The sequence below is a fragment of the Coturnix japonica genome, chromosome Z, assembly GCF_001577835.2.
Source record: "Coturnix japonica isolate 7356 chromosome Z, Coturnix japonica 2.1, whole genome shotgun sequence".
In the NCBI taxonomy this organism is placed as follows: Eukaryota; Metazoa; Chordata; class Aves; order Galliformes; family Phasianidae; genus Coturnix; species Coturnix japonica.
This window is the reverse complement of record NC_029547.1, coordinates 8,063,270-8,082,570: the sequence shown is the minus strand read 5'-3', so window position 1 is coordinate 8,082,570 and position 19,301 is coordinate 8,063,270. Positions and strand designations below refer to the sequence as shown.

Below are 19,301 nucleotides of genomic sequence, written 5' to 3'. Positions count from 1 at the left end.
TGAAAAGTAAAACAGATGGTAACTCCTAACCTGAGCTCGGAGCAAATAGTCTTTAGCAAATTCATGCCACTGATTTTGTGTTTAGCAAGGATGACAGCACCGTGTCTCAGTGGTTCTGTTTTAAGTCGTCATCATCAAGGCCAGATGCAAAGGTGCTCTCAGAGCAAAACATCCTTACTGCAAGTTGCAGGTTTGCATCACTCTTCCATATACTGCGACCCAAGAAATCCACTCAAATTATTTAGGCAACTACTGAATAGTGAAAAACACTATTGTTCCACTCACTTCTGGGATGAAATAAATTAGCATTAATTAGCCACAGACCACAAGTTCTCTCCAAAACAGATGAAAAGAAGTCCTGGATCATCTCCAGATAATGAGGTTATGGTTCAAACTCTACATTGCCCACAACAGAGTGTCATCTCCAGAGCAGCTGGGTGTGCATGACTGACACTTTTTCAATGGCTGCCATTTCTCAGAATTGTGGAAGAGGTTAATCTTTCATTGCTAAAAACGCTCCTACATTAATGACATGCATTCATTCAGCATGTCCACACAGCTGAACAATTATTTAAAGACCGCTTTGAAGGCAAACTGGACATGCTTCAAGCTCCCCAACTTCAGAGACAGAGAAACCATGCCAGCCCATACTGATGTTAAAACACCATGGAAGATGTAATTAAAAAACAATGCCAAATTAACCACATCTATGCAGAGGAACACCTGACCAATGCATGACAATAATTAGACAAAAGTGTTTACAGGCATTGATCTAATGCCATGAAGCCAACACTAACTGCCAAATAAGCCCTCTTATATAGCCTTCTCTAAGGGACTCCAAATCTCTAGTCACTGTGAGTTGATATAATTGGCGACTGCTGTTAGATGATGGATTTCAAATTGTTTTTTTTTTTCTATAGTGTGCTCTGTATCTTGCAAACCCACTATAAATAGAGACGCTTTCTTACTTTAATAGATGTGTTTTTCCATCCTAGAGCAGGCTCCGTGCAGACAAATTTACCTGGACGGATGACTCATTAAGCAAGGAGCTGAGTTACATGGGGAATGGCAACACTTTCTGCTGTGAGTCAGGAAGGAGAAAATGCTTTACCGTATGGTCTGTAAGAGGAGGCAGCACAATCAGCTTCTCCATGGTATTCATTACCACCCTCCAGAGCTCCTTCAGCACCCGTTTTAGCACTGTCTTTTCACACACAGTTGCAAACAGTGTCAGGCTGCAGGGAGAAAGCAAGAAATGAGTAAATTCAAAATGCAATTTGCAAGGAAAACGGAGATGTGTATGGGAGAACCAATGTCCCACCCAAAGCAGTTTTTCATAACAACTGCTCGAGGGTAAATAAAAAAAATCTTCCTTTTTCATAAAGTACAGCATGCCTTCATTCTCAGAGCTCCAGTGCTAAAGTCATTGGAATTACTGACATCTCTGATCCTAGTAATTTCTGCTTATTGACCTGGGGATTATGCAGGATATCACTAAATTGTTATTTGGAATATTCCCACCCATAACAGGCACAACTGAGCTGATTCCTCTCAAGGAACTTCCTGCTGCATGAGTAAAAAGGAAAAAAAAGGAATACAAGTACAGAATAATGGGTTTATATCTTCGTGGGTTTATTATTATGATTCTTATTTAATAACTAAATGAATACTTCCCATACTATTATGCATACTGTTACTGCAGAAGTTTCTGCCTTTGATAGCAGTTGAAGTCCTTAAATGAAAAGCACCTCAGAGCAATGACAGGACTTATCTGTATGTTGCAATTGGATTCATCAGCAACATCTGCCATGTGTTTATTATCTGCCATATAAAGCAGAATGCTTTATCTCCCTGTGGACTCCTCCTTTACTATTGTTCAGTAAGGCCAAGAAACACAACATTTTCTTTGATGCTCAACAGTCACTTCCATTGGCGTTTTGTAACTATACTGGGAGAGCTATAAAGGAGGAACTCTGCAGCCACTAGCAGCACACAGATGGTAGCCAGCTCTTCTACAGCATGTAACACAGATTTCCTATTTTACCCACAGCCAGTTAGTAAATGAGTGAAACCGAACAGGAACTAGATTGATGTGGGTAGGATGCTGGAGGCAACAAAAATGATTCTTCTTCTACAGCATAGGAAAGAAAATACACCAGGCTTAGATGATGATTTGTGCCATGGTTGTATGAAAAGTCTGTAGCACCCTGAGCTTCCAGTGATCCAAAGGAAGGTGTCTTCTGAGGATTAGTGAAGGCATGCATGGAAAATGCTAAAACAAGAGGGCTCCTAGATAAATGTTTGCTGCAAAGGGTCACTTACGGCATGGCAACAAAAAAGATGAGATGATGAATAAGAAAACCAACAACATAAACTTACTGCATTAAACTTCTAAGTTTTCATTTCTCTCACAGCATTTGATAAGAAAATATCAGGCCACACTTTTCAAAATAAAGAGCTGCTGTGCAACAACAACAAGTTTAACTTCACACTAAGAGAAAAAATATTCTTTAGTAGACTGAGACTTAGCTGTTAAGAATTATGTGCAGATAGCAACAGAAAGTCCCTGAACAGCTGAATAATGCTGCATCATGTTAATGGCAACAGCTAATTAAAGCAATGGATCTACAGTTCATCTGAGTCAAGCTGGATCTGCAGAAAGCAAATGTACATGTATATTACCTAGTTCAGACGCATATTTTATGATCAGAACAGCACTGGGTATTGCTTCAACACAACCAATTCACATGACCAGGATAAAATGCTATGTATATATCTGGTAAGCATTGCAGCATGTTTCCTAATTGGTTTTAGCACAGTTTTTGTAGGAAAAAAACATAGCTGATATGTTTGGAGTTTACAGTGTGCATCAGTCTTTTCCACTACCTGATCAGCAGTGTGATTTGCTGATTGTTGTAACTGCCAGAGGGAGAAAGGGAAATGAGGGTGAGATCTGGCACTGAATGTAGACTGAAGAGATTATCTGTGGCATGAGAAAAAGGCAGATATGGGAAGAAAAAACATTAATCTTTCCTGAGAATTTGCAGCCTGGACATGTCAAGAGCAGCTCAAGAACATGGAGATATTCCTCCTTTCCTCACTCTGTTCTCAGTCAGATGTAATGTATGTGTAACATGCATCTGAGCACTCACTTTCCATCCAGGAAATCCATTAATGGCCTCAGGACGTTATCTGCATCTTGTGCAACTGTGTTTCTGGCATTAGCAGCAACATTTCCTGTCCCTTTCACTTGACAGAGGATATCAGACATCTGCTTGACACATTCATCAATACGAGTCTGAAAGCTGGGCAGGTAAGAGAAGCAAAAACATGATTATCAGTAGCACAGATCTCAGCACTGGTACATAAAGGAAAACATTGCAAATCCATAAACTAGGCACTCAGTTACACAAACTTCCTCCCTGAGATCTGCTCTTTACTTACTGTATCTGTTGCCAAGGGGCATGCTATCCAGCTCCTCATGACCCATTTTAAGTTAAGTCCTGAAGATCACAGAGACAGTCTGAAAGCAGGTACTGATGGAAACCAAGCCACTGCCATACAGGCTGTGTTATACCAAAATGTCAAACTGGGATGTGGGGCTCAGCTGCACAGTGAGCACGCTGTGCTCATCAACATGCAAGAGGCATGCATAAAGCACAGCTACCTTTCCATCTTTTACTGCAAAGAAGAGGTTCAAAATGAAGTAATACAGTGGTTAAATATGATGAATAGCACAGCAGAACCGTCAACATATCCATTCAGAGAATAAAAGGAAACACTTTGACATTTAAAAGAACAATTTCTAACCACAGACATTACCAATGACATTTAGCTATCTACTAAAGGCATTGAAGTTTGCATCAAGAAGGAGAAGCCATTGCTAGTAGCTCAGGCAAAGATTTAAGAGTAGAGACACCAGCTCTCTCTAAGTGGAAGGAACTCCTGTGTTAGTCATTAGGGCATCCATGTATTGGGTTCCAGCATACAACTCCCTCTTCCCAGCCCATCACCTCTTCCCTTTCCTGCAGTGCCACCCTGCAGACTCGTGGCATTTCTGCTTCACTTCCAACCTCTGCCTCTCTGGAGCAATTCCAGACCAACAGCACATTCTCTGCATGCAGTCTCCCCCTCCACCTTCTCTTCTCTAACAGAGGGGAGCTTGAAGCAACCAGCTGTGGCTACAAAAACAGCTTAACCAGAAGCGTAAGCCACACCAAATAAAACAGTACCAACAATCCCCTGTTCTGCTGGCAGTCCTTACTCTGTTGCAGGCCAGTCTCATCCCACAGTTCTTCCAAACAGCACACTGGCTGTGAGACCCTTGCTTGAAGACACTGTAAGCTCCCCGCCAGGGAATTAAAAAATAAATGCTTTTCAAAAGTAAAAGTTAATGCAAGACAAAATTGTCACCAATTATGAAAAATGGTGAAACAGTTACTGTGGCAACAGGTTCACTTTAGACTCTTGCAGACATGCAGGTTGACAGGAGCCCTTGGTAGCAGTGAGTTAAAGCGACCTCACCTCCTCGGTCAGACAGGGCCTTCTGCTCCTCCCCTGCTGCAGGAATTCCTGTCCTCACTCCTGCTGCCTCCAAGAACAAAACAGCAGCTAGCCTTGCATGTAGCGCAAACCCTTTCAAGTTTCCTTTTTTCTTTTGAAATCCTTTAAAGCACAAAATACTTCTGTTTGCAGACACAATTCTCTCTCAGCACAAAGGTGGCAAGGTGCTCTGGATACATGTTGCTTTCCCAGCAGGTGCAATTAACGCAAGCAGATGAAACATGGTAAGATCTGCAGTGTCAGGTGTGCACAGTGTAGCAGGAGCAGTTGTTTACAGACTAGGTATAGAATACTGTGGATATGTGTCTTACCTCCCACATTTACATCCTTCAGAAGCTCCTGCTTATACAGTGCACTGCTTTTCATTTCCTATTACTGCTAAGGAATAGCATCTGAGCTGTCTGACTGGTTAAATCTCTTGCTGGCACATCTCTCAGACTCTCCCTGGTATGTGTGCTGATGCTGAATAATCTCTTTAAATCATACTTGCAAATGTCAAGATTGTACCCTAATTGTCTTGTAGCAGTGACACCATGGAGACAGGTTTCAGATAGCAAAACTCACCCCCTAACTATGATTTCTCACTCACCCTCCACCTAATTATGAATCTTATCAATTCAGCTCAGCTACAGCTCGAATCTCTCCATTTCTTGCTATACCATCCATTACTGGCAATGGGAACTCCCCATTAGCTCTGTCTGCTCAAATCCAGATAAATGCTGACAAATCCCACCATGATTTTTGGTCCTAAGTACTGCAAATCTGTAGCCTGTAAGAAGCCTGCTTGGTACAGCCGGCATTATTTCCTTTGCCCAAGCTTCTACTATATGGCGGTATGTGTCTGCATTAATCTCGTTATTTATAACTACATGAAATTAATGGGGTTTATCAGGAGAAATAGTTGCTTTTGAAGATCAGTTGGGAAACCTGTATTTCTAGATTTAGTTTAATTGACATATTTTATGTTTCACTACGAAATTTATAAAGTGAAGCACATTCTCATCCTCAGGTAAACTGCATCATGATTTGAAATAAAATTTAATTGCCATCTATTACTCTAGCAATTCTTTAGAGAGCTCCTCCCCTTTAAACACTAGAAAACATAATTTGCTGAAACCTTAGAACGAGTCAGTCTCAAATTCTAAACCTTCTTCCTTTGTATTCAATACTCATTTAACACTCAGAAATCAGTGAGCTGTTTCATGCACATAGAGCAGAACATTTAAACAAGAATGCACTTCATAAATGCTAAGTTGAAAACTGCTTTCCATGCAATAAAAGAGCAGACAATTCTGTTACTGACAAGCACTACTTACAGAAAAAAATCATTCTATGCAATTCAAATACATTTTACAGTTGAGGAATCTCTGTTTCTTAGCAGAGGTACACAGAAAAGAGGAAATTACAAAGATATTCTTCACTTTCTCATATGGTTTCAGTATTTGAAAGACCATGAATTTATGGGAAAAAGAAAAATACAATGTGGTCAACATAAACTTTTCTTAATCTAACTAAGTAGGAGCAGACAAGGAACTAAAAAGGAATGCCTCATGAGCAGGGACCTTGTTATACTCACCTGTTACCAAACACTGCGCTCAGTTCATCCAAAACATTGTTCAGCTTCACCTGGAGCTCTTTGAGATGGTCACTTGCTTCTGCATCCAGCTGTAGATGAAAGGAAGGCACTTAGCTTGAGCGCAAACAGCAGCCTGTTCTCCTTCACACTGCCCTGGTTCACTGCTGAGATCACCCTTACCTTACGGGTAAACTGCCAACACTGGACTTTTCCAACTAGGATCCTTTCCTCCACTACCTCCAGCTCTTAGAGAAGTCACAAAATCATCAACAGACACTCAGCCAACCAAATAGCAACAAGGGTTGTCTCAGGCACCAGCACTCTCATAGTCCTCTTCCTGATATTCATAGAGTTAAGAAAGTGAATCTGCACTCCCCACAGCCAACAGAGCAAGTAGGCTGAGAAATCAGCAAGTATTGATTTATGGCCTCAAGTTGCACCAGTCTGGGGGTTTAGGTTGGATATCAGGAAACACTTCTTTACACAAATGGTTGTTAAGCACTGGAACGGGCTCCCCAGGGAGGTGGTTGAGTCACCATACCTGGATGTGTTTAAAAACCATTTGGATGTGGTGCTCAGGGAGATGATTTAACAGAGGGTTGTTAGAGTTAGGGTAGTTCAGTTAGGCTGTAGTTAGACTCAATGATCTTTAAGGTCTTTTCCAAACGGAGCAATTCTATAAATGATTCTATGATTCTACTGCATGTTACCTTGGGTTCATGGGTCATTTTGTCACTTTAAGTCTAGTCTGGATACCATTTACTTGAGTAATTCTCCATGTAGTCTTGAAAAATGCTATTCCACCTTCCACCCCTGTCAGTATTCAAGCTTAACCCAGACACTGCTCTCAGAAGATTGGACACAGCTATTCTGAAAATCCACAACATCACAGCAGTAACAGTTGAACACTTAATAATGTTAGAGCACAAGTAGCTCCACTTTCACAAGGGTCTGGACAGCTTTTTCACTGCAACTAAGAGGAGACTTGACCAAAAATACATGTAAAAGTCCCCCAAGCACTAAATGGATGCTGCTGACATCTTGGCATACGCTGTAAGAAAAGCATGCTGCACTGTAACCAGCCCAATGCCATCTGTTTTTCCACTTAGAATGGTCTGTACTCCAGCTGCAGTCAACCCTCCAGCCTTAAAAGAGCCAATTCTGACCAACCCACCTGTGTGCACACATAACCCTACACGATGAATGCTTTGAGATCATTTGCTTTGAAAAAGTGACTTGTAAAACAGATTTTCTTTTCTTATCATAAAGGAAAGACCTTTCAGAAATGTTTGCATTCATTCTTACCCCTAAGGCAGATTATCTGTTTATCAATGTAATGCACTAGATGCCAATACAGCGGTTAAAGATCAGCTCAGATTTTTATATTACGTCCACATACGCAGGACTTGAAGATGACAGGAGCTCGCACTGCTGCATGCAGTGCTGAAGTACTCTATATTTCTCAGCTTCTATTAGAGAAAGATAAGCCTTAGGGGACTCAGAATCTGATCTGTTCATTGTTCTCTGGAAGGTGGTGTGGAAAACCAACTGTCAGATGCTTAAAACTGTGCAATGAAACTCCTGGACCAGAGTTCTGAAGAACAGAGGAAAACAAGCAAGTGATTGCTTGGGCCTTAGAACTTTAGACACAGAGTCCCCATAGCACATGGTATAACTGCAAACTGTTCTTTGTCAATATGGTGAAGCATTGATAACACCATTCAAATGGAACAGTGACCGTTTTGCTGCTCAGCCAATGAATTTTAATTATATCAGCTACCACTGATAGCAGGAAATGCCACTTTGACTGCATGATAAATCTGGCAGGTAGTATAAAGCAGTATTATGCAGTTAGGTCACTACATCACTTCGTCATGACCAGATAATTCCTATTGGAAGCTTTCACTCAGCAGGCTTACTATATATCCATTCTGTGGGTGTATTGGAGATGATTCAGAGGAAGAAAACTGATGAAAAGTTCTCTGTGCAAAATATGTGAGAGCACCAATGCCAAGGTGGCTTCTGATTCCTGAGCAAATGCTCCAGGTCTGCTAGAAATAAAGGCCGACACTTGCGTAGTTATATGTTTAAGCTGAATGTGTGCTATGGAAGGATGAGGTGTCAGTTGGAGGAACACAGCCTTCTCCTTCCAGAATGTAGTGGACGTTAATCAATTCACATCTTAAAGCAGGAGAACCTGTGAAATCACTGCGTCTGACGTATCAGCAGGCAGAGAATCTTGCCTTGAACTCCTATTTTAGCCTTATACGAGTTATAGGGTTTGTCTGGCTCTGGCTTAAGGTCACTGATTGCTGTTCTGCCTCCCCAGCTAACAAGTTTCTAAGTTCTCCTCTAATTTACGATTCAGATAGACAACTTAGGACTTAAAATGTGGGGTAATGCTGGCTAAGCACTTAGTTTCCCAGAGCATTAATTGTACAGCTTAGCTTGTAACTGAAGGCAAGAAAATTGTATGATGATAATCTGCTGCTAGTTGGTAGTTAATGCTCTGGGTTCCCTTGGCAGTGCTCACCTCCAATATTCTCTCTGCACACTTGACTTCAGGGGGAAGAGTGCAGAAATGTTCTAAGCTAGGTTTCCACAGCACATACAGACCCAGCAGCGGGGAATACATACAGAAGCTTTTAATTTCAGTGCTTATGAGTCTATAACTTAGAAAAAACTAAGGAAAATAAAGGTTTGTAGAAAGCAGATTCTCACAAGCAAAGCAAGAAAAGCTTATCCTGGTACCACAGACGGCGTACAGACACAAGCCTCTAGGAAAACTGCAGTGGTGGTTAGAAAATGCAGGTCACATTAGGTTTCAATAGGTAATGTTTGAATAAGTAAATGGGGCCAAGGTCAAGAAACACTAGCAATGAACCTATAAAGTCCATTTTAGCAAAGAGCAACCCAGTTTCAGATTTCATGTGCTATTGTGTACAGTTTCTGCCCAGCACTCATTCACAATTACACTGCCCATTATGCTTTTTATGCAAACCGTAACTCCATAAATTCTGCCTTTCCAAAATCTGCATCAGGAATGTGTGGAATGCCTCTGAGCCACACTGAAGCTGTTCTGATCCTGCGATATCAACAGATCTCAGATAGGAAATAAAATATGAATGATAAATGTTAAAAGTCATCTAAGATACTTGTTCCTGTGAACTAAAAATGTATGTGAATGCTCCATGGGATCTCAAGCAGAGACAAAAAGAGACAATCTGCAGAGAGGTCCCTAAGGCACTGATGTCCTTACCTTCCCAACTAGTAATGCTCCAGGATCACAGAATGTCACATATTAAACCAAGAGACAATTTTTTGCATTTTTTTTTACCTTCTGAGTAATACAGGTTGAAAAAGAGTGTGAGAAGTGAGGACAAAAATAATATTCCTCACTTAGAATAGGAAGGCACTATATTCAGGATTCAAATTCCATAAAACAGTACCAAGTGAGCACTTCTGTTCCATGTTATGCCATTACACTGCAGGGTGCCTACAGGTGAGCCCCGAAGCAGGAGAATTACAGCATGCTTGTCCACATGTTCCATTTCCAAAGCAGTTGTCCCACCAGTTGACACTCACTTGGCTGGGGTCAATTTGCATCAGAAAAGGACTACTCCAACTACGGATCTCTTCACTCCACCAAAACAAAGGATCTGGCAGATTTCAACTCAAGAAGCAAAGCACTACATTGTCACCACAAAGAAAATCCCTAAGAAAAGCAAACAATTCAGGCACCTAACACAGCACAAGATGCTTCTGGTGATTGGTGGCAGCAAAATGAAGTGGAAAGCAGCATTTGAAAGGAGAAGAAAAACCACTTCCAAAACACAGCTTCCTAGCATGTTTGTCAGGTTTCATCCTACATGATTTATCGCTCACAGTTGGAGTTCCTCTCCACTTTTTTCATCCAATTCCACAGGGGAAATAATGGGTCGAAAACCTCTGTTCCACCATAGCTATCTCCCAAGGAGGGTTTTAAAGGGCAGAATGAAGATGCCTAGGACAAGTAAAGTAGCCATTTCTCATTAGATACCATTCTCCCATTCATAGACATTGTCATGGTATCAGGTGGTATTTTCAATTTGAATTATAGGGAAGCCCTATTTAATAGCTAGCACTACAGAGAAAAAAAAAGTCACAGATTGATATCTTAAAGGAAATTAAGTGCACATAAACAAAAATATTAGAAATCACTTCATAAACATTAAATCACAAATTCATTTTTTCCTGAAGAAAAAAGCATTTAGTTACCATTACAGGTACATATTTTAGTTATGTTATATTTAGTTACCATACAGGTACATTATTATTATTAATAATAATTATTATTATTGTTATTACAGCAAGGAGCATATAATTTTCCTTCTTGATATAGAGCTAAGAAATTAAGATTGTTGAGATCACATGTGAAAGAATAAAAGCAGTTTCTCTTGCACTGTGGGGTACATCTTCTTGCTGAGATTTTTGCAACTTCTTAGAATTCTGCCACTAAACACCAGAAAGACTTGAAAGAGCATGCAAGCAAAAACCGAGCTGCCCATCAGCAAAGTGAACTTTCCTCTTGGCATACACGTCATAGCACAAGTTCTACCACAACACAACCAAAGAAAATGCACTTAGGCTTTGAAAATTATTTTTTCCTAACATCAGAATCAGCAGCCTTTTCTTCAGCTTCCTGAGTCTTGAAAAGCAATGAAAAAGAAAAAAAAAAAAAAAAGAAAAAAAAACAATAACAACACTGATTACATCTTAACAGAAAGAGTGACTTAGGAGAGAAAAGTCTTATTTCTGTAAAAATGTCTGTCCAAGAACAAAGAACAAAAACTAAGAAAGGTATTTACATTCATGGATACATCTGAGTATCCAGTGAGTATAGAACTCATGTATCTGTCTGTCTGCAATACATCAGATTCTGAACATTTAATGCCAAAGGTTCCATTCCACATTTATATGCCATGTGAAAGGACTTGATGTCAACAGCTCTCAGACATATCTGTCTTTAGAGTTGTGCCATGCCCACATTTAGCCCACATAAACACAATATATATCCTGTTCTTTCCTCCTCCATGCTGCTCTGTGCCCTAAACATTTGCTCCTACATCTTACAAAAGACTCAGAAGAAAACTCTTCAGGCATGGCTGTCCCCCTCACACCTGCTACAGTGCCAGGTGTCACAGGGCTCTCCGTATGACTACAGCCTGCAAGTACCAGTATGATGCAAATAACCTAACTAGCAGCACAGTAGGAAAGAGTAATGCTCAGTCTCTTAGCGCTCTTACCTCTTTACCACCCATGGCTTCAAACATCTTCTCTAGCTGCACTCTCAGCTGCTGGATGTTATTCATCAGGATGCAGGGCTGGTGGGACAAAAGCAGGTGACTGTTACTGCCCAGGGTGCCAACACATTTTCAACAATGGTGCAGTTTGTGCCTCAGCACACTCCCTCAGGTGCCACCAGACCTCACATTCTCACAGTGAAATAATAGGGAAAGCAGCAAAAATTTCAGCATTCAATCCTAAAAAAAACAGGCTTTGTTATAAAAGCCCTTCTTTTCTGCAGCTTGAAATGAGATGGTCAGTTTCAGAAAACTCAGATCAGGGAGTTCTTCACCTTTGCATTTTCCCTCTTAGCTTTATCACAAACAGAGCAAGCTGAAAAAAAGTCCCTATCAGGAAAACATTTGACACCCTCCACTGCTCCTGCCAAGCTCTACTAGAGTCCAAACTGTACTGCTTTCAGCCTCTTAATGCTGCACTGTACTATCTTGAATGCTGTAAATCCCAGAAGGAGAACTGTCAGACAGAGCTACTTTGAAGCATAGCTGGGTTCTTCCAATACAAGCAAGAGAACAACAGTCAAGGGTGCCTGAGCAATAGCCCTGTCCTCCGCAGTTACATTCCCTGTTGTAGGTGTGTGAGGTAGAAATAACAGCATGGGACAGGCCCAGGGCTGACAAGCAGCTGTTTTTTCTTTTTTGCTTGTTTATTTAATATCCTAAATTTTACTTAATTTAGGAGTGTACAGCAAGATAATTAGATGGATGCAACAGTAAACCATAAGTGCTGCTCTACCAAATCAGGGGAGCAACTTGTTCCATTTCCTCTCCCCCCTTTTTTTCAGTCATCTCTGTGATGTATGACCCAGATAGGAAGAGTAGTAATTTAAAGTATCTCTGCAGATCACTTTCACAACCTCATCTTATTTTAAAGCCAAGCCAGAACTCGATCCACAGTCGCATCCACAAATGTTTAGAACAAAAGCAACACTATGTTGTCAATGAGGTCACGTACCTGGCAAGAAATTGTTTTTATCAGAACAATTATGTGACTCCTTTGAATGGAAGTGAAATCCAGTATAACTCACCAGTTTCTCCTTGGAACAGTATGACTCGAAGCTCTTGGAGAGGATGTCAGCATACTGCATCAGCACTTTCCCAATAGTCTGCAAAGAGAAGGTGTGAATATTATTACTTGTCCTCTAAGTGACACAGGAGATCTCCAGGAAATAAAATCAAAACCCAAGACAATACTGTTTTGCATCCACTAAGAGCAGACAACATCTGGATGTTGAGGGTGTTACCTTAGCAAACCTCCTATTATAATGAGCAACAATGACAGGGTCTGGGCACTCCAACTTCTTAATGATCTCAAAGCTCTGATTTAGTTTGGGTGAAGACATCCACACTGAGCAAGAGAACAGAGCATGCTCAGATGTTTGCTGGAACTAAAACAGAAATACAAAGCATCACTCTCAAATGGAAAGATCCAAAACACACCAATTTCATATGTGTGTCTGTCATTTGCAGTACCAGAGGCAAGATAACTATACCAAAACCCATTAATTCTTCAGAATTAGTCAGAAGCTCTTGAAAAGGCCTAGAGGAGCAAAACAGACAACTCTGTTTAGGCCACAGTTCACTGTCATCCATCAACCATGACAAGACAAGCATTAAGGAAACAGCATGATGCTGAGATACATGGCTTGCCTGTCAGTAACAAGGAAAGAAAAAAAAAACAGAGTTCTTTTACATTTTCTTTAGATACAAAGCGAACATTTATATTAGCATCACAGCCTATAGCATGAACAATCACTAAAACTTGAAGGCTCTTGTCCTCCGTTGGGAATACTCTGCAAAACTAAGATTTCTCTGTGGATTAAGGTTACATTTTCACTGCGTGACTAAGCACATGCAATGTGCCTCATATTTCAATTACATATCTCGCAAACACAAAGAGAAAAGAGAATACCAATCTGCTGGTCAACAGATTAACCAGAAAAGAACAAAACATAAATGAATGAAAAGCATCTTGCCATTAAACAACACTCCACCTTGTATAGTAAGTCCTACAATCAACAGGCTTCCCCAGTTGTTCAGCATGCAAAAAGGGCTGTATCCTCTGTTTGCATAATAACTGAATTTACAGTGTTATTTGGTTCTGGGCACTCAAGTATGCAGCACTGAATACTCCACATGGAGCACTTACATACCCCATCTTTCTTATCTCTCTCCAGAGCACCATGCAGGAACTCTAAGGAAACATCTTCATTTTCATCCAGCCACTGCATCACAAACTGCTCAAACCACCTGCAGGAGGAACAGGAGAAACAGTAAGCTACAGCAAGAAAACAGAACATTCCAACCCAAACTTCACCCCAGGGGCATGCCTTTCCTTGCAGCATCCAGTAAGTGTTTAAATGAATTTAATGCCCTCAGAATAGTACTTTCCTTTTCCTTGCCCTCCAAACGTACTGACAGAGGTGTTGTTTCAGCAAGCACTGTGAAAACTTGCTGCTGTTAGTTGTCTGAATACTGATACCTGTACCATTAAAGTTCCCCAAAACACTCTTATTTTCTACAAAACTACCTGGACCAGATCAGCAGAAGACAGTCCAAGGGAAAATCAAGGCTAGAAATGTTCTTCTCCAAGCCTTCTCTAAAACACCTTCCTATTTCTTGGCCTACTGATGGCCCTGTGAAGATACTTCAGTGCACCTCTAAGTGGTATTATACTACATCTTCCAGGGTTTGCAGGAAGATAGCCGGCCCTATCGGCAGCTTTTTATTGTTTTTACTCTAAAGACAAATAGATTTATTCATACAAAAGCACTGGATCAACAGCCGTGGAGCAGGGACAAGTCCCCAGTCAGCAGTTCTTCAAGTAAGGCAGTTTTGTCTCTCTTCCCTCTCCTCACTTGGAAATGTAAGCTAAGTGTTGGACCACAGTCCAACTGAAACCGAAACTGCTGAATGTTGGGAAGAAGCTTTACATGAGGTGGCATCTGGAACTACAAATCCCACTGAACAAGAGGCTTACACACAGTCTTGGTTAAAATACTGTCAATGGTTTGAGAAGGTTCAAAGCAACTTCAGCAATGATGTTTCAGAGTTCATTATCAATCTGCTATCTGCTCTGTGGGACATATCCACATAGTTCAAGGTGGAAGGATTTTTCTTGTCTGCGTTTAAGCAACAACACAGCACTTATGGCTTTGCTTAAACATTTGTCTGGGACAGACAGTGTGCAAGTGCCAACTCACTGCAGCTGCAGAAAATCTTAATTTCCACTATTACTAAACAGTATTACAAATAAGGGAAGAAGTGCCCCATGTATGATTTCAGTCCATACAAAAAAACTGCAACATGAGCTTCACAGAGCACAACCTCTTTGAAACAAGCTGCTGTTTTCATACAGACTGTGCTAATTATGGGCCAAGTTTGCAAAGAACATGAAAGCATGTGCCAGACATGAGAGGGAGATCAAGAGCAAATTCACAAGCACAGCATACTAGATGCCCTTAAATACTCTCTACACTTTGAAATCTAAAGCACATTGATGCTAATACTGGAAATTGTAACTGACAGTGCTAAATGCCAACAGCAACCTGTCCATGCAGTCCTATTAGCACAGACAGCAGCAGTGCAATGATGTCACAGACATATGGGCTTCCCATCTTCTCAAAAGCTTCCTTTTAAATGGCTGTTTAAGCTTCTAACAGTCAGTATTTGTGGGAACTTACTGCAATTTTCTTGTGCTTTCAACATTCAACTTTTAATTCCAGTAGTGTACGTTGGAGGTAGAGATCAATCCTCTGAAGAGAACTGGGCAGTTCAGAAGGAAGCAAGAACACATCTTCCACCACTTTCAGAGCTCTGAGAAAGCTGCTGCTTTGCACATCAAATAGCTAAATGTGCAGAGAGGTTTGCTGTCTGTGACAGAAGCCACCATTTTGCTTCTGAGAAGTGGAACTAACTCCTGGCTATCATTCATCCTTGGTAACTGCACCATATTCAGAAGAAAAGGCCCTTCTTTGTTGAGAATAGACACTGTACACTGTCATGGCTACCACACCCTGAGGTATCAAATGAATTGCAGTCTTAGCAAATTGTCTACACAAAGGTTGTGAGGAAAAGGTACTGTATATTAGGGTGTTTTGGAGGGGAAAAATTAGAAGGAAAAAAAAAATAGGCTAATAATCCCTAACTATCAGTTCTTAGACACAGAGTGAGTGAGGAGGGACTCCAGGGACCACAAAGGCAACATATCCATAAAGATATTCAAAATAATCTGCCAGAGAAACTGATAAAAATAATTCGATTTCATGCAGAAATAGCTCCAAAATGTTGTTATGCAGCAAATATCTTCTTCCCCTTGTCTGCTTCCGTTATTGATCTAGGAGCAAACCCTGTAACAATGCACACACCAGAACACAGAGCAGAAGCTCATGGTGCTTTTATCACATTCTGTGCTTGCAGAGGCCAGCACAGCATGACTGGAGATTTAGAGCCAACCTCTCTAAATGATGTTTGCATAGAAAACCCCTCAGTTCTGCCTGCACAGAGAGGCAGTGCTTTGTGCTTTGTGACTAAATGTAAGTTTGCCTGCTGGCTGCATAATAGTATTTTAACACAAAAGGCTGCAATTACAGCTTGGCCGTGAGCCTGGCGGCTGAGGTCTCACACTTCACAGGTGAACTGAACTTGCTCGTTTGCTGTGCTGATGCATGTGGGTACTCCGTGAACATCCAGTGGGCACTGGCAAGTGCAGAGACAAGAAGGCAGGCAGGATTTCAAAGAGTTGAAGAAGAAAACATTGTGTTTGATAGTAAGCCAGAAGAATAAGAAAGGATTTCAAAGACAGGAATGTCTTCCACGCCATAGAGGAGGTAGTTACCAGTACAGCTGTGACACTAGCTGCTTGCGAACATCAGTTATAAAATAATACTTCTTTGCATACCTGAAAAACCAGTAGCTCAGTTTGTTTTGTGTTTGGACACTTCACAGTTTTCAGCTGGCATACAAAAAGTGAAGAGAGGAAGTTCTGAGGATGCACTCTCAGATACGTTGCTGCTTCATTTTCAGAAACTGCTGCTGAATTTCAGAAAACAAAGGGGATCTAAAGCCTACAATACTTTNTCAGTTCTGCCTGCACAGAGAGGCAGTGCTTTGTGCTTTGTGACTAAATGTAAGTTTGCCTGCTGGCTGCATAATAGTATTTTAACACAAAAGGCTGCAATTACAGCTTGGCCGTGAGCCTGGCGGCTGAGGTCTCACACTTCACAGGTGAACTGAACTTGCTCGTTTGCTGTGCTGATGCATGTGGGTACTCCGTGAACATCCAGTGGGCACTGGCAAGTGCAGAGACAAGAAGGCAGGCAGGATTTCAAAGAGTTGAAGAAGAAAACATTGTGTTTGATAGTAAGCCAGAAGAATAAGAAAGGATTTCAAAGACAGGAATGTCTTCCACGCCATAGAGGAGGTAGTTACCAGTACAGCTGTGACACTAGCTGCTTGCGAACATCAGTTATAAAATAATACTTCTTTGCATACCTGAAAAACCAGTAGCTCAGTTTGTTTTGTGTTTGGACACTTCACAGTTTTCAGCTGGCATACAAAAAGTGAAGAGAGGAAGTTCTGAAGATGCACTCTCAGATACGTTGCTGCTTCATTTTCAGAAACTGCTGCTGAATTTCAGAAAACAAAGGGGATCTAAAGCCTACAATACTTTAGGGCCTTTACTTTCTTCAGTAATAGCCCAAGGATATAAGAAATGTTGTTTTGCATAGTTTCAACAAGAAATGCAGGTTTCTGGATAACCGCCGCTTTTCTTTGGATTGAGGTGATTCATCTTTATCTCAGTTTACTGACAGGCAGACCTGATGTGTGGACCTTTGATTAAAAAAGCCTTAAGGCTGTTTAAGGAAACTTAAGAACAACTTTGTTGCATGGATGATGGAGCACTGGGACAGACTGCCCAGAGAGGCTGAGGAACCTCCTCCTTGGAGATCTTCAGAAGCCACCTGGACATGGGCCTGGGCACCCTGCTCTGGGTGTCCCTGTTAGAGCAGGCATTGGATCAGATGGACCCAGAGGTCCGTTCCAATCTCAGCCATTCTGGGATTCTGTGAGGACCAAAAATATTTGTAATGAAGCAAATTAAAGGGTTGCTGTAATTGATACGAAAGGTATATTTCAAAAGAAGTAAAGGCAACTCTTGTGCTTGATAATGTGGCTACTGCACTAAAACGTGAGTGTGAGGTAACGAGGGAAGCCAGTGTTTGCACAAGTACATGAGCTCCAGTGCTCATGTATACAAAGTCAGCAGAGCAGAACAATTCTGCAGAAGGCTGCAAAACAAAACTGAACATCATTATCCTGATTACACAGGATTAAGAAAATGTGATGGGTTGCCCAGGACAGCGCTGACTCAGAGGCACAAAGGGAACCAGGCTTCTGAGACTGTTACTCCAGCACACTATTCACTGAATTAATGCCTCTCACTGAACTCATTTGCTAAGCAAGACCCACGGTCCAAGCCAGCCAATTACACCAACTGCCTCAAGTCTTATTAGCATACAGATAATGCTAGGCTCAAGGCACTGCGTGCAGTGGAGGATGAAAAAAAGATTCAAAATGTCAAACTGGAAGCAGACCAATCAGGATGCTTTTAAAGAGCAGCAAGTGCAAAGTGCTGCATTTGTACAGCTGTAAGGATGGGAAGAAAAGTAAGATAGGATGCTGTTGAGAGCTTGGCTTGTGACCAACTGGAAACATAACTGGTCAATGGTATCAGTGAAGAAAGAGCAGAAAAAAAAGGCTGCTACTATACTAGTGTGTGAAAGCAGCAGTAATGCCTGCATGACAAGGCAAGGCCTAGAAGAAACATTAGTTTAGGTGCTTTATGTATATATGTATATAGACACAGACAACATGAAGAGGTGTGAGTAAATCTCACTTACAAGGAAGGATAGGAACTTATGAGAATAGGCAGAAGACTGGAAAAAGACATGAGCAGTGTCTTATAAAAGAGAAGAAATTTGTTCTTTACATCCAGGCTGGGAGGAAAGGATAAAACAAGCTCCAACTGAAGCAAGAAAGGTTTGGAGGGGAGAGGGTGGGGTGTGTTAAACCCCCCAAAACCAGTGGAGGGTAACAGTAAAAATGTGTATCATGGTTTAATAATTTTTGTAATTTTGCTATCAGTATTCCACATCTTAACATCATATAAGCACATGAATAATTTTACTTGTGAAATCAGCGACACTTACAGAAGAAGACTACGATTCTTCCGCAGGAGGAACAACATGGTCAGAGATAAGTTCACGGTCGGCCTCCCGGCATGCGACATCATATTATATCTCCCCTGGCAGGCCCCCATTAGATCTGACGTCTATTCGATTGCTACCCAGCGTGTTCCTATGCCTGTGCAATTACGCCACATGTGGAAGTGCGCTCACCTGCCGTCCTCGTTTCACCCCTAATAGAAGTATTAATATCCACCCTCCTACTCTTCACAACAGGTACACGCGTCCTTCTCGCCGCTCCACTATTGGACTCATTCTCGTCTTCACTCCAACTCTTTCGCGGCATCACTGATTTACGACTCTCGTCTCTAGCTCTGTCAATCTCCATGCTATACCTATAATCTGTCATTCTCATATTGTGTTTATCCCTGTCATATTTGTGCCAGATCACAACTTCCACCTCCCGCCCCACTGTTATACCACTTTTGGCAATGCACATAACTTTCTCCAATCCTCTCCACAAATAACGCTGAGTGCCATCGTACCAGCCTTACGATCCTGGCATCACAAATGCCTATCCACTGTTTTCTTTCCTATTAACTCCTCTTTCCCTTGCCCTCCGCATTTAGCCAC

General features: G+C 41.3%; 1 protein-coding gene across 1 annotated transcript in view; it reads right to left on the bottom strand.

Moving 5' to 3' along the window:
* The window catches only part of UNC13B (unc-13 homolog B), a 199,008-nt gene that overhangs the window by 23,317 nt on the left and 156,390 nt on the right, over positions 1 to 19,301 (bottom strand). Inside the window, 7 exon segments of the mRNA XM_032441195.1 lie at positions 1,112 to 1,235; positions 3,153 to 3,305; positions 6,140 to 6,228; positions 11,425 to 11,502; positions 12,510 to 12,587; positions 12,726 to 12,869; positions 13,635 to 13,731. Of these exon segments, the coding sequence (XP_032297086.1) occupies positions 1,112 to 1,235; positions 3,153 to 3,305; positions 6,140 to 6,228; positions 11,425 to 11,502; positions 12,510 to 12,587; positions 12,726 to 12,869; positions 13,635 to 13,731 (763 nt within the window).